A 14,466-nucleotide genomic window follows, 5' to 3' on the forward strand; every position below is an offset into this window, starting at 1 on the left:
AATCAGAATATGCAATAAAATCCGCAACAAAGTTTACATGGGTCAGATTTTTTTTTTAAAGAAAATGTACATAGCAAATCTGCAAGACAAATCTCTGCACTGCCAAAAATCAGCAGCAAGCAAATAATAGTTGTACAATGTCATTCACATACAGAATACTGTAACCCACTTTGATTGGGGCTTAAAGTGTTCCTGTCGTTAAAAAATGTTTTAAATAATGTAGTAATTTTTATATAAAGTGATAATAATACCATTATCTATTTGTAATATGCATTGGTTAAAAAATTTGTAGGGCAAGCAGGGCTCTGTGCACTGAGGGCAAGCAGGGCTCTGTGCACTGAGGGCAAGCAGGGCTCTGTGCACTGAGGGCAAGCAGGGCTCTGTGCACTGAGGGCAAGCAGGGACAGCATTTTTCACCCAAAAATATACAATTTCTTTAATCAATGTATATTATAAATATACATATAATAGTATGATCTACATTATAGCAAAAGTTTTTGTTAACAACAAGTATACCAAGTAATACAATGTATTTATGATAATGCAGTAACAGACAGCCATTACATAAACCAAAAACTGCAAATCTAAACGAAAAAAAAATAATAATAATACCTGAGTTTTCCTCCATAATGTTGAGACCTTCAATAGCAGCGGAAGCCAGCAAAGGGGGAAGAGATGCTGAAAAACAGTACCCTTGTCCAGATAGTCTCTATAAGTGATATAAAAGACAATATAATAAAATGCAGACTTAAAATTTTGGATACTTTAATTTTCAAATGTAACATACAATAAACTTAACCACTTAGGGACCACGGGCGTACAGGTACGCCTTCGCTCCTTGGTACTTAAGGACCAAGGGCGTACTTGTACGGTTTTCCCGTTCTGCCCACCCACAATAGGCGGGGCAGAACGGGGAAATCAAGGAGGACCGACGCCGAAGGTCCACTTACCCATCGGATGCGGCAGCGGGCGGCTACCTGGATCCTACAGAAGCCGGTGGTGATGCGGCTCCCTGGATCCTACAGAAGCCGGTGAGTTGCCTAGCATTATCTGGAGGGCTATAGTTTGAGACCACTATACAGTGGTCTCTAAACTGTAGCCCTCCAGATGTTGCAAAACTACAACTCCTAGCATGCCCAGACAGCTGTTTGCTGGGTGGGCATTCTGGGATTTGTAGTTTTGCAACAGTTGCCTAGCATTATCTGGAGGGCTACAGTTTGGAAATCACTGTGCAGTGGTCTCTAAACTGTGGCCCTCCAGATGTTGCAAAACTGCAAATCCCAGCATGCCCAAAGCGCCAACAGCTGTCTCGGCATTCTGGGAGTTGTAGTTGCGTACCTCCAGCTGTTGCATAACTACATCTCCCAGCATGCCCTTGGGCGATCAGTTCATGCTGGGAGTTGTTCATTCTGGAGGCACACTGGTTGTTAAATTACTGAGTTAGGTAATAGAACTTTTCCAACCAGTGTGCCTCCAGCTGTTGCAAAAGTACAACTCCCAGCATGCACTGTCTGTCAGTACATGCTGGGAGTTGTAATTTTGAAACAGCTGGAAGTTTGCCCCCCCCCCCCCCATGTGAATGTACAGGGTAGATTCACACGGGCAGGTTTACAGTAAGTTTCCTGCTTCAAGTTTGTGCTGTGGCAAATTTTTCGCCGCAGCGCAAACTTCTAGCGGGAAACCGCCAGTGCGAATGTACCCTAAAAACCCTACACTAAAACAAAATAAAGGGTAAAACACTACATATACACCCCCTTACACTGTCCCTCCCCCAATAAAAATGAAAAACTTATTGTACGGCAGTGTTTCCAAAACGGAGCCTCCAGCTGTTGCAAAACAACTCCCAGCATTTCCGGACAGCCACTGACTGTTTAGGCATGCTAGGAGTTTAGCAACTGCTGGAGGCACCCTGTTTGGGAATCACTGGCATAGAATACCCCTATGTCCACCACTATGCAATCCCCAATTTAGTCCTCAAATGCGCATGGCTCTCTCTCTCACTTCGGAGCCCTGTCGTATTTCAAGGAAATAGTTTAAGGCCACATATGGGGTATTTCCGTACTCGGGAGAAGTTCCGTACTCGGGGCCTGTTTGTAACATTTTTTTTTTATAATTTTACACTCTAACATGCAGGTGTTTTTATTTTCACAAGCGGTAAAAGGAAAAAAAGACCCCCAAAATTTATAACGCAATTTCTCCTGAGTACGGAAATACCCCACATGTGGGTGTAAAATGCTCTGCTGACGCACAACAAGGCTCAGGAGTGAGAGCGCACTATGTACACTTGAGGCCTAAATTGGCGATTTGCACAGGGGTGGATGATTTTACAGCGGTTCTGACATAAACGCAAAAAAACATATGAACTCATTTTGGAAACTAAACCCCTCACGGAATGTAACAAGGGGTATAGTGAGCCTTAACACCCCACAGGTGTTTGACAAATTTTCGTTAAAGTTTGATGGGAAAATAAAAAAAAAAAAAAATTTCACTAAAATGCTGGTGTTACCCTAAATTTTTCATTTTCACAAGGGAAAATAGGAAAAAAATCCCCTTAAAATGTGTAACCCCATTTCTTCTGAGTAAGAACATACCCCATATGTGGATTTAAAGTGCTCTGTGGGTGAACTACAATTCTCAGAAGAGAGGGAGCGCCATTGGGCTTTTGAAGAGAAAATTTGTCCAGAATTGAAGGCCACGTGTGTTTACAAAGCCCCCATAGTGCTAGAACATGTAAACCCATTTTGGAAACTAAACCCCTCAAGTAATGTAATAAGAGGTGCCGTGAGCATTTACGCCCCACTGGCGTTTGACAGATTTTTGGAACAGTGGTCCGTGAAAATGAAAAATGAGACATGCCCCCCAAAAACCATTTCAGCAAAATTTGCTTTCCAAAAGCCAAATGTGACTCTCTCTTCTGAGCACTGTAGTTTCCATACTCCAAAGAGAAGGGGTAACAAATTTTGGGGGGCATTTTCTCCCATTACGCTTTGTAAAAATGGTAAATTTGGGGGGAAAAACTGCACCTTAGTGAAAAAAATTTCTTTCATTTACACATCCGACTTTAACGAAAAGTTGTCAAACACCTGTGGTGTGTTAAGGCTCACTTGACCCCTTGTTACGTGCCTTGAGTGTAGTTTCCAAAATGGTATGCCATGTGGGTTGTTTTCTGCTGTTCTGGCACCATAGGGGCTTCCTAAATGCGACATGCCCCCGAAAAACCATTTCAGAAAAACTCACTCTCCAAAATCCCATTGTCGCTCCTTCCCTTCTGAGCCCTCTACTGCGCCCGCCGAACACTTGACATACACATATGAGGTATTTCCTTACTCGTGAGTAATTGGGTTACAAATTTTTAGAGGATCTTTCTCCTTTTACTCTACAAGAACATGCGAATGTAAAAAAATGAAGATTCTGAATTTTCTCCTTCACTTTGCTGCTATTCCTGTGAAACACCTAAAGGTTTAACACACTTACTGAATGTCATTTTGAATACTTTGAGGGGTGCAGTTTTCATAATGCGGTCATTTATGGGGTATTTCTAATAAGAAATTCCTTCAAATCCACTTCAAACCTGAACTGGTCCATGAAAAATTCCGATTGTGAAAATTTTGTGAAAAATTGCTGCTGAACTTTGAAGCCCTCTGATGTCTTCCGAAAATAAAAACATGTCAACTTTATGATGCAAACATAAAGTAGACATATTGTATTTGTGAATCAAAATATAATTTATTTGGAATATCCATTTTCCTTACAAGCAGAGAGCTTCAAAGTTAGAAAAATGCTAAATTTTCTATTTTTTCATCAAATTTTGGAGTTTTTCACCAAGAAATTATGCAAGTATCGACAAAATTTTACCACTAACATGAAGTAGAATATGTCACAAAAAAAACTATCTCAGAATCAGAATGAAAGGTAAAAGCATTCCAGAGTTATTAATGCTTAAAGTGACAGTGGTCAGATGTGCAAAAAACGCTCTGGTCCTTAAGGCCAAAATTGTCCTGGTCCTTAAGAAGTTAAACCGGACCTGTGGCAAGCCCCCAAATATTTGAGTGCATTAACACTAAATGGCTTAGGATGCTCTGATCACACATTTTTACAGTTGCATTATACACCCTCTCTTTCCAGAGATATGAAAGTTTGTATTTTTGTCTGACAAGTCAGGGAATCAGTCAGATAGACGAGAACTTAAAAGGAAAACTGTCAGCCTGTTCAACCACACTAAACCCAATACACGGGGTTATAGTGTGGGTGAACAGGAGTCCAAAGAGGGGCCACTTACTTAAATAGGTCCAGTAGGTCCTGAGATATGTCCCCCAGAAGATCCTCTGCTGAATTCAGTGAATCGCAGACAAGGGACAGGGCTTCGCTGGCTTAATTTACATATTCATTGTCTGTGATTCCACATTCTAGTGAAGTGAAGTCACGAAGCCCCGCCCCCACTGAATTTACCATAGGATCTTCTGGGGGACATATCTTTGGACCTACTGAACATATTTTAGTAAGTGAACCTTCATTGGACTCCTGTTCATCCACCCTATGACCTAGTGTATTGGGTTTAGTGTGGTTAAACAGGCTGACCGTTTTCCTTAAAATTTTAGAAATGGGAATGACAGGATTTACAAGGTACAGTCAAAAATCTCACTTCAGAGACCTAACTTACATATAATAGGGCAGTTTTCTATATGCTTGAATATAGTAGGTTGTATTTAACATATGTAAAAAAATATCAACTCAAAATATTCTGAACATTAACTATAAAATAAGGTTAAAGCCTTGTATTTTAGAGTTGGAGAATATCAGATTTTTTTCAAAAGAAAGGTGAAAATATTTTAGGAAAAACAATTAGGAACAAAATTAAAACGTACTTGATGATCAATAACAAATGATCGGCCACAGCAAAAACCTCCGATGGAAGCAAGAGCATTCTCCATATTCGCACTTATCAAGTCAATGTCATCAATCTAAAAGAAAGAAAAACAAATTATGCAAATTCTTAGTTTCAAAAAGGTATAATAGAATTACATATGGAAGACTTTAAATGCATTCCACTTTTAGGTTATATAGGGAGACATCCGTATGAGGTCACGTTAAGGCATGAGAGATTTTCTTTGGATTTGCAGTGCAGTGTCAAAACAGAGCTAACCAGTAATTTCTATTAACCAGTACCCGGCGTTGCCTGGTTTTTCCTACCTAATCCACGTGGGGGAGGAAAAGCAACATAGGAGGAATTACTTGTCCTCATATCCCGTCCCCATATACCATCCTCATATCCCGTCCTCAGGTGGGGTTGAGTTGTGATGAAGAGATTGTAAGCCGAAAACAGGAGGTGTGGTTTTGTAGAAGCGGGCATGACTTGCAAGCCGGACCAATGCACAAAAAGGGTAGAAAATAAAAGGGTGTGGCTTAAATTGTGGGTGTGGCTTTGTGAGATGGGGTGTGGCAAGCGTGAGGGGTGTGGTGGCTGGACTGACGCACCCACCAGAAGATACAGAGCGGAGCATGGAGTAAGGTACTGGTAGTCCTATATACTTGCATGGGACTTAAGACAAAAAAAACATCCTTCACATATGGGGGCCGGTTAGCGTTAATTTAACTATCATTTTTATTTGACATAAAAGTAACTTGTACTAAGTTTCATCAAAATATCTCAAGCCATTTGGAAGTTATGCTGGAACATACATTTCCCATAGACGTGGATGGAACTTTAAACAAAAACCCCGACACTAGCAAATGGGGGTGGGTAAGGGTTAATTGATCTAGCCTATGTTTGTAGTTGACATATAAGTAACACATGTGTACCAAGTATCATGGGAAAATCTTCAACAGTTTGGAAGTGATGCTGGAACATACATTGTGTTTTCACACACATTGGCCCTCATTTATTAAAGTCCAACCGACTCTTTCTCGGTTATTGCGCCTAAATTTTAGTCGCAATGTCTGTGCGACTATTTATGAGACCAAATTTTAGTTGCACAATTGACACTTTAGAAAACACTCGGAGTGTTTCTTTTTCACTCTGAAATGGGCGTTTTATGCAAAAATGGGCATTTTACCGACAAAAAATACTTTGAGTACTTCCAAAATCACTCGAGAAAAAGTGCGAGTTTGCCTCACACAATAACCGACAGCCAAGAGGCCGAGTGAAATTCCAAAAATGAATGATTTCTAACAAGGGACTGTTTGCCATTGTGTTTTTTGTGAAAGTAACTTGTTTTATAACCTGAAAACATTTTGTACAGTTCAACACTTATGAATAAAATATTGAATGCTTTTGTGATTGTTAATGTTTAATATATATATATATTTTTTTAACACATTTGCAATGTTAGGTTTAAATCTATTTAACACACAAGCTGATAAACAAGGATAATTGTTGTAATGTTTGAAAAATTATAAAACACATGAATACTTTTGATTCATGAAAAGATTTTTAAACAAACAAAGTCTAAAACATTTTTACTCAAACAACTAATTTCTTTAGCTCGGAGTTTGTGCGACACAATTGACTAGTGCAACACAAAAAAAAAACGTGCGACAGAATAGTAAATAAACCTGAAAAAAAGACTAGCGATATTGAAATCACTCCAGAATAAACACTCCACTCTTAGTAAATCAGGGCCATTGGGGGAGATTTATCAAAACCTGTCCAGAGGAAAAGTTGCCCAGTTGCCCATAACAACCAATCAGATCACTTCTTTAATTTTTAACAAAGCCTCTGCAAAATGAAACTAGCAATCTGATTGGTTGCTATGGGCAACTGGGCAACTTCTCCTTTGCACAGGTTTTGATAAATCTCCCCCAATGAGTATACATTCTATAATATATATATATATATATATATATATATATATATATATTAGGGCTGCACGATATGGGGAAAATGTGAGTTTGTGATTTTGGACCTAAATATTGCGATTGCTATATGCGATGCGTTATAATTAAAAAAAAAATTGTGAAATCCCCCCATTTCATGTCCAATCGCCTCCATTTCACATCTATCCCCCCCATTTTATGCCCACCGCCTATTTCACATCTCCCCCTTGTCACATTCCCCCCCCCCCCCCTTGTCCTTGTCACATTCCCCCCCTCCTTCTGTCACATCCCCACCTGTAAAAGTGGTGCATTTTTGTTGACACATGCCACATTTTTTGTGAAAAACTCAAATATTGTGAAAAACTAGGAAATTTCTGGTGTTTTTAAAATATAAATAATAATAATATAAATGTGATGTTCTATTTATTCTTCGGGTCAGTACGATTATGGCGATACCTTTTCTGAGCAAAATTCTTTTTCTGACATTCATTTTCCAACAGCTGTAACTTTTATTTTTCGTCAGACGCCATTGAGAAAGGGCTTATTTTTTGCTGGATGAGCTGTACTTTTTATTGGTATAATTTTTGCGATACGTGCTACCTTTTGATCTTTTTTATTCTGCGATTTGTACCAAAATTGGTGAATTTTGCACTTTTTTTTTCTTTTTTTTATGCCGTTCACTGTGCGGGATAGTTTACACTTTACAGTTTTATACTACAGGTCGTGGCAATGGTTTTATAGTAACGGACGTGGCAATACCTACGTGATAATACAGCGTTTTTATTGGGAAAGGGGCATTTTATAAAAAAAAATTTTTTACACTTCATACTTTTATTGAAAAACTTTTTATTTTATTTTTTACAGGTTATACTATGCTACAATACATTTGTACTGCAGCACAGTATAACTCGATCAGCTGCACACTGTACAGCCTGTGCACAGGCTTCCGTAGCAGGCAGGCAGGCGGTCATAATCTGACCTCCTGCTGCCATAGCAACCAACAGCGACCCGCGATCGTATCGCGGCGCCGCCGTTGGTGAACAGGGGGAGCGCGCTCCCCCTGTCAACATCATAGATGCCGTGATCAGGATTGATCACGGCTTCTATGGGGTTAATGCTGCCAGGACAGGCACGATCGTAGCTCCGGCGGGACTCCAGCTGTGATTGACAACCGGGTCCCGCCGCCGATCCCCTGCCCTGCCCGCGGCAGTGTCCGAGATTGCTAGGACGTATGCATACGTCCCAGCATGCGAACGTGTCGGGTGCTGGGACGTATGCACATGTCCTATAGCGGGAAAGGGTTAATGGTAAGAGGGAGTCAGAAGTGAGAAATTATATTGGAGGAGGTCAGGAGAATCCACTCTGGGCTGTAGCCACGTGCGCACCACACTAGTTAATGCATGTCATACATCTAACTATTAGTTCTTAAAGTGCTGCTGCTACTATACATGTCTCATTGTCTCCACTCTATCCACATATTATAGTAATCAGGATAGTATTAGTACTTTTTGGAGATTGAATGTGCAATAAGCCCTATATGCCTCCAGTCCTCAAAGCGAAACCATACAGTAGTCAGGATAGTAGTAGTAGTACTTTACATATGGAGATCGAATGTGCAATAAGCTCTATACTACTCCAGTCCTCATAGTGAAGACACAGTACAGTAATCAGGAAAGTATATACCCTCCTAATTAAGGATATATACTTTCCAGATTACTGCACTATGAGGAGGACTGAAGATATAGGTCCTGATTTATCAAACTGTGTAAGAGAAAAAGGGGAGTGATTTTCGCCCAGCAACTAATCACAGTTCGGGTTTCACTTTACCAGAGCTTATTACCTGAGCTGTGATTGGTCGTTGTGGGGAAAACCCTCCACTTTTTCTCTCACACAGTTGGATAAATCTGGGCCAAAGTGCTTATACTATGGCTAGTAGCTGCAGATAGAAAGTATATGCAAATGTACAAGGGTATGTTCACAATGAGAAATTGGTGCGGGATTCCATGGTGTGAAATCCTAACATTAGTTCTCCCACAGACCTGTTCACACTGCAACATTTTCCGCAGCTGAAGAATTAACCTGTGCATTATTTGCGTGGAATTCTACAAGCACTCCATTGCCGTTAACGGTGACGGCACAGGGCCACGCAGTTCTTCCCCCAAAGGATTTTGGTTCGCGGCGGAAGCCAGATGGAATATCTGCTTGCAGAGATTCTCTCAAGTTACTTAGGGTGAACATACCCTAAGGCTGCAGTGCAAAAAAGATGGATTTTATTTGTTTTTCCTTATTCTAGGGGGGGAAAAAAAAAGGATTGACTAAAACTAGATACTGCAGAGGAAGCAATTTGGCTGACTGTGCACTGAAGCTGAACAGTGTACGAACAAAGTCATCTAAGCCATGGGAGCATTTCAATTCACAATATACATAAGTTGGATCTTGCTAGTTTGCCCAAAATAGAATATTTTTCCTTGTTACTCTTCCAAAAACTCAAAAGGGTTGTCACCCTCTTAAGGAGGCTATTCAGCAAAACAGATTCCTTATTTGTGTTAATATCCTCTTCCATCTGTTGTCCCTCTGTGTCCTCCTTACTGCCACCAGACTCAAGGAAAGAGTCAAGTATAGATGATGTTGAAGGCTCAGCATCAGCTGCAGAACTAGACACTGGAGGTGAAGAGGTTTGCTGCTGCACCTCCAAGATCCCATTTCTTTTTAGAGCAAGCAGCTCTGTCTGCACTTTTATAAAAAATTTTAGGTGTCAAAAAATGCAACCTCCAAAATCTTGCGTCCAGCGCAGCGGAAAGAATGACAGGATTTAGGAAGGATATCACTCCATCTGCTGTGAAGCTAGTTAGTTGCAGTGGACTGGAAGCACCTCATGGTGAAAGATTCGAAAGAAACACAGTAGAAAGCTCCTCAAGTACACTCCACTGTTCTGGCTTTAGGGCCTGATAATGTTTGCCCCTTTGGGTAACTGATGAGTCTTTTTAAAGGAGTCTGTCAATCATACAGTAAGTGCTGTTCCATCTGGTGTTGACATCTTGAAGTGGCTTATGTACCAATCTGCTTCTCCTTTAACCAGTTAAGGACGTAGGGTGTACTTGTATGCCCTGATCCCGTTACCGGGGTTTAAACGTTCTCACGAGCGAAGAATGCATCAAACCCCATGGGTCCCGACTGCTATCAGCAGCCAGGACCCAGGGTTAATACCAGGCACCGCCGATCGGGCCTATGCCCAGTATTAACCCTTTAGACACCACGATCAAAGTTGATCGCATAGTCTAAAGTGAAAGTAGAACTATCCCGGCAGCTCAGCGGAGCTGATCGGGACTATCTCGATAGAATCACGATATCCCAATCAGCTTACTGGACAACAGGAGGGTCCTCACCTGCCTCCTCGTTGTCGGATCTGCGATCGCCGATAACACTGATCAATGCTATGCTATGGCATAGCATTGATCAGTGTATGCAATCAAAAGATTGATAAAAAGATGTAAAAAAATATATATAAAAAGAATAAATGTGAATAAGCCCTCCCCCCAAATAAAAGTTTGAATCACCGCTGCATGCGTAAAATGTCCGAACTATTAAAATATAAGCTTAGCTAAACAGCATGGTGGATGGCGTACACATAAAAAAATACAAAGTCGAAAATTGTGCATTTTTTTGTCACTTCATATAGCATAAAAATATTAATAAAAAGATCAAAAAGTCCCATTAAAACAAAAATGGTACCGATAAAAAAACTACACACCATGGCATAAAAAAAATAGCCCTCATATAGCCCCCCAGATAGATATGTGATAGATAGATAGATAGATATGTGATAGATAGATAGATAGATATGTTATAGATAGATAGATAGATATGTTATAGATAGATAGATAGATATGTTATAGATAGATAGATAGATATGTGATAGATAGATAGATAGATATGTGATAGATATGTGATAGATAGATAGATATGTGATAGATATGTGATAGATAGATAGATATGTGATAGATAGATAGATATGTGATAGATAGATAGATATGTGATAGATAGATAGATATGTGATAGATAGATAGATATGTGATAGATAGATAGATATGTGATAGATAGATAGATATGTGATAGATAGATAGATATGTGATAGATAGATATGTGATAGATAGATAGATAGATGTGTGATAGATAGATAGATGTGTGATAGATAGATAGAGGTGTGATAGATAGATAGATATGTGATAGATAGATAGATATGTGATAGATAGATAGATATGTGATAGATAGATAGATAGATATGTGATAGATAGATAGATATGTGATAGATAGATAGATATGTGATAGATAGCAGAAATGGTAGAAGCAGCAATCTAAGTGCACGGTGCAAACAGAAATAGACTCGGCCCCAATCGCAAACTGAAAATTAGATCCAAAGCCACAAAAAGGTCCAACAGCCAGCTTGAGAAAGACAGCGTGATGCTGTGGAAACGTTGCATTCACCAGAACATGGGTTAATAAAGCATGTTTGCTTGCACAATTTTGGAGTGCTGTTGGACCTTTTTGTGGCTTTAGATAAATAGACAGTCACTTACTTTGATGGGCAGCACCGGCGGCAGGCAGGGGAAGTGTTACTCTTCCAGGTGTCAGTGTCTGTGGAGGAGCAAGAAGTAAAGCATGCACAGTGCGAGAGTGCACCACCAATAGGACGGGAGCGGGAGAGGAGAAGAAGGAGCGTTCCTCTCCTCCCATTGGAGTCAGCGCGGCACCTGAGTAAATTTTAAAGGGCCTGCAGACTGTCGGCAGCTAAAATGACTCGGAGCAGGGGTTTGGGGTGGAGTGATGGCAGCGATGGGCCTCCTCACAGGCCCCTTCAGTCCACCCCTGCACAGAACAGCGCAGCAGACCGACTCACACAAGCAGCTATTAACCCTCCCCACTTGCCGCCGGTGTTCTGAAGATTTGAGCGCCCTGAGAGCTGCAGGATTCTTCAGGGAGCACAAATCTTCAAAACACCAGTTCACAGTAGCCCAGCCAGCACTAATCCTCTCTAGACATATTCCCCTAACGCCTGCTAGGATTTTTCCGCCCCCTTGGCTGAGCACCCTAAGGCAGCTGCCTTAAGGTAGAGACGGGCCCTGTCAGGGTGTACATTTATACCCTGCATGTTTCTGATCATCCTTTATCTCTATGCAGAGATCAGGTCGGGATGGCTGCTGTTATCTAATGCAACAGTTGGGGTTGTAGTGAAGTAGTAAGTGCCTGTCTTAAACTCTCTGGCCCTTAAGCCATCTTATTTGGAGGGTGTGATCACTTGCTTCTGGCAATAAATTGCTTTGGTTTGGACAATCTGTGCCCTGAGAGTGACATGAGCCATAAGTGAATTAGCACTGCATAGGTCAAGCACATATAGTATAAAGTACTGTACTTAACATGGTGCATACTCTTCGCAGCATTTTGATGGAACCATTTGGCTATGCGAAGTCAAGAGAGTACTGAAGACTACACATGTGATCTGTCAATTAATAAAATCCCTACCAAAAGAAAGTCATGCACATGTAAGACTTATACTCTAAACATCTTGCCAGGAAAAGAGATGCAGGGCTCCTGGGAAATGTAGTTTCCTAGTGTAAAAAGCAATAAACTGATCAGAGGTATAGAGCTGTCAAGTCACCACAACACTGTCAGAGGAACCAGCCTCAGGCAAGACACAAGGAAGCCACATAAGTAAGGTTACATTCTGGTCCAACAGTTTTAATGAAGTTGTTAAATGTCAGAACTTGAAAGATTCTTAAAAAATAAAAATAAATAAAAAAATAAAAAACTTAAACATGAAACTATTATATAGCATCACATGCAAACTACAACACGCGGAGCTGAAGTCTGGGCATAGGCACAGAAAGCAACAATTTCAGCACTTCTTGCTAGAAAGAGAAATCTGCCACAATAGCACTGGGCCGGAAGTTTCATACTATACGAAATAACTTCATAAATCAGTTTTAATTGGTTAGGGATGAATGCAGACGGCCTCGGACTACAGATTTATAGAAGTTTTCTGAGACATCATTACTTAACCACACATACCAAGGATTTATAACTAGGGATCACATGTTAAATAATGACATTTTTGTGCAGAGGTTCCAAAGAGCCAAAAAAATTTTAGCACCAGCTTTCGTGGGGCTCACTTGTGTGTAGTCTTTTACATGATAAGGTAAATGGACTGAAAAGCAATTAACTAGTCATAAAATTAATTTCAATTTCCTCTGTTAAAAGAAGAATGAAGCTACATTGTGTTTTCTGAAATGCTTCTTACTCTGCCCGAGCTTTAAAAATGCCACATCTCAACCCATGTCATTTACTAATGAGAGCTACAAACGTACAAGAACTATTTTATGCAACATAACACACAAAATATGCAAGTCCTAATGACATATGCAGAGGTACAGTTTAGGAGCAAGTAATATTTCAACTAGTTTAATTACTCTAATTTGTAAAACGTACTGAGCCCCAGTAAGAAATACACAGTAGTTAAAAGGGATGGAAACCACACACCTAAGGCTCTGTTCACACTGCTGTCATGACAATATGATGGAAATCATAGTGGCAAGTGCCAGACAAACAGACAGCTACTGTGCCCAATGAAGGCCAGAACCTCACAATGGGTTCTGTAAAGCTCCATTATTTTGAAGGCCCATGTAAAATTGCCAAAAGCCTCTGACAGTAGCATTAATGAAGCTTATTTTACTGTGTCCCATTACTTGTACAGATATGTGTAGCTGGAATAACAATTACTGTTATTGTAACCCACAAAGATTTTGCCAAAATTATAACTAATCACCTATCCACGTGTCAAGAGACTGATCAATGAGCATTTAAAGGGGTAGTCCAGTGGTGAAAAACATATCCCCTGTCCTAAGGATAGGGGATAAGTTTGAGATCGCGGGGGGTCCGACCGCTGGGGCCTCCTGCGATCTCTCTGTACAGGGGCCAGGCTCTCCGGCCAGATAGCGGATGTCGACCCCCGCACGAAGCGGCGGCCGACACGCCCCCTCAATACATCTCAATGGCAGAGCCTGAGATTGCCGAAGGCAGCGCTTCAGCTCTGCCATAGAGTTGTATTGAGGGGGCGTGTCGGCCGCCGCTTTGTGCGGAGGTCGACACGCTCCCTTCCCGCGGGCTGTCGGGGCTCCGTACAGGAGATCGCAGGGGGCCCCAGCGGTCGGACCCCCCGCGATCTGCAACTTATCCCCTATCCTTAGGATAGGGGATAAGTTATTCACCACTGGGTCACCACTGGACTACTCCTTTAACCACTGGGTGCCCACCACCCATGAGAACGAGGTCCTGTTTTCCCACAAGGCCTAGCATCACCTTTACACAAGAGGGCTGATTCCTATATGTTCTGTCAATCTTGAATATAGGAGCTACATAGAATACCTACATGAAAAGTCACATGCATGCTAGGAGGTAGCTTTGGTAACTCCCCCCTCTTGGGGAATGCTTCCTTCCTAGTGGAGGTTATTGATGTGAGGGCTAAGAAAGACATACAAGATAATATATATGTACAAGAACTTTTCAATTAACTGTATATCTGCTTCAACTTAGCTAGACATTCATTTCAGCTGGGCCATGACATAAGTCTACATTGTGCAATACTGTAGAACCCTTTAG

General features: G+C 41.0%; 1 protein-coding gene across 1 annotated transcript in view; it reads right to left on the bottom strand.

Moving 5' to 3' along the window:
• Positions 1–14,466, bottom strand: part of SPTLC1 (serine palmitoyltransferase long chain base subunit 1) — an 82,932-nt gene that overhangs the window by 13,343 nt on the left and 55,123 nt on the right. The window contains exons 10-11 of the mRNA XM_056525696.1: positions 4,866–4,961; positions 613–709 (exon numbers count right to left, since the gene is read on the bottom strand). Coding sequence (XP_056381671.1) covers positions 613–709; positions 4,866–4,961 — 193 coding nt within the window. The remainder of the gene's footprint in view (positions 1–612; positions 710–4,865; positions 4,962–14,466) is intronic.

Source organism: Hyla sarda, chromosome 1 (genome assembly GCF_029499605.1).
Source record: "Hyla sarda isolate aHylSar1 chromosome 1, aHylSar1.hap1, whole genome shotgun sequence".
NCBI classification, from domain to species: Eukaryota; Metazoa; Chordata; class Amphibia; order Anura; family Hylidae; genus Hyla; species Hyla sarda.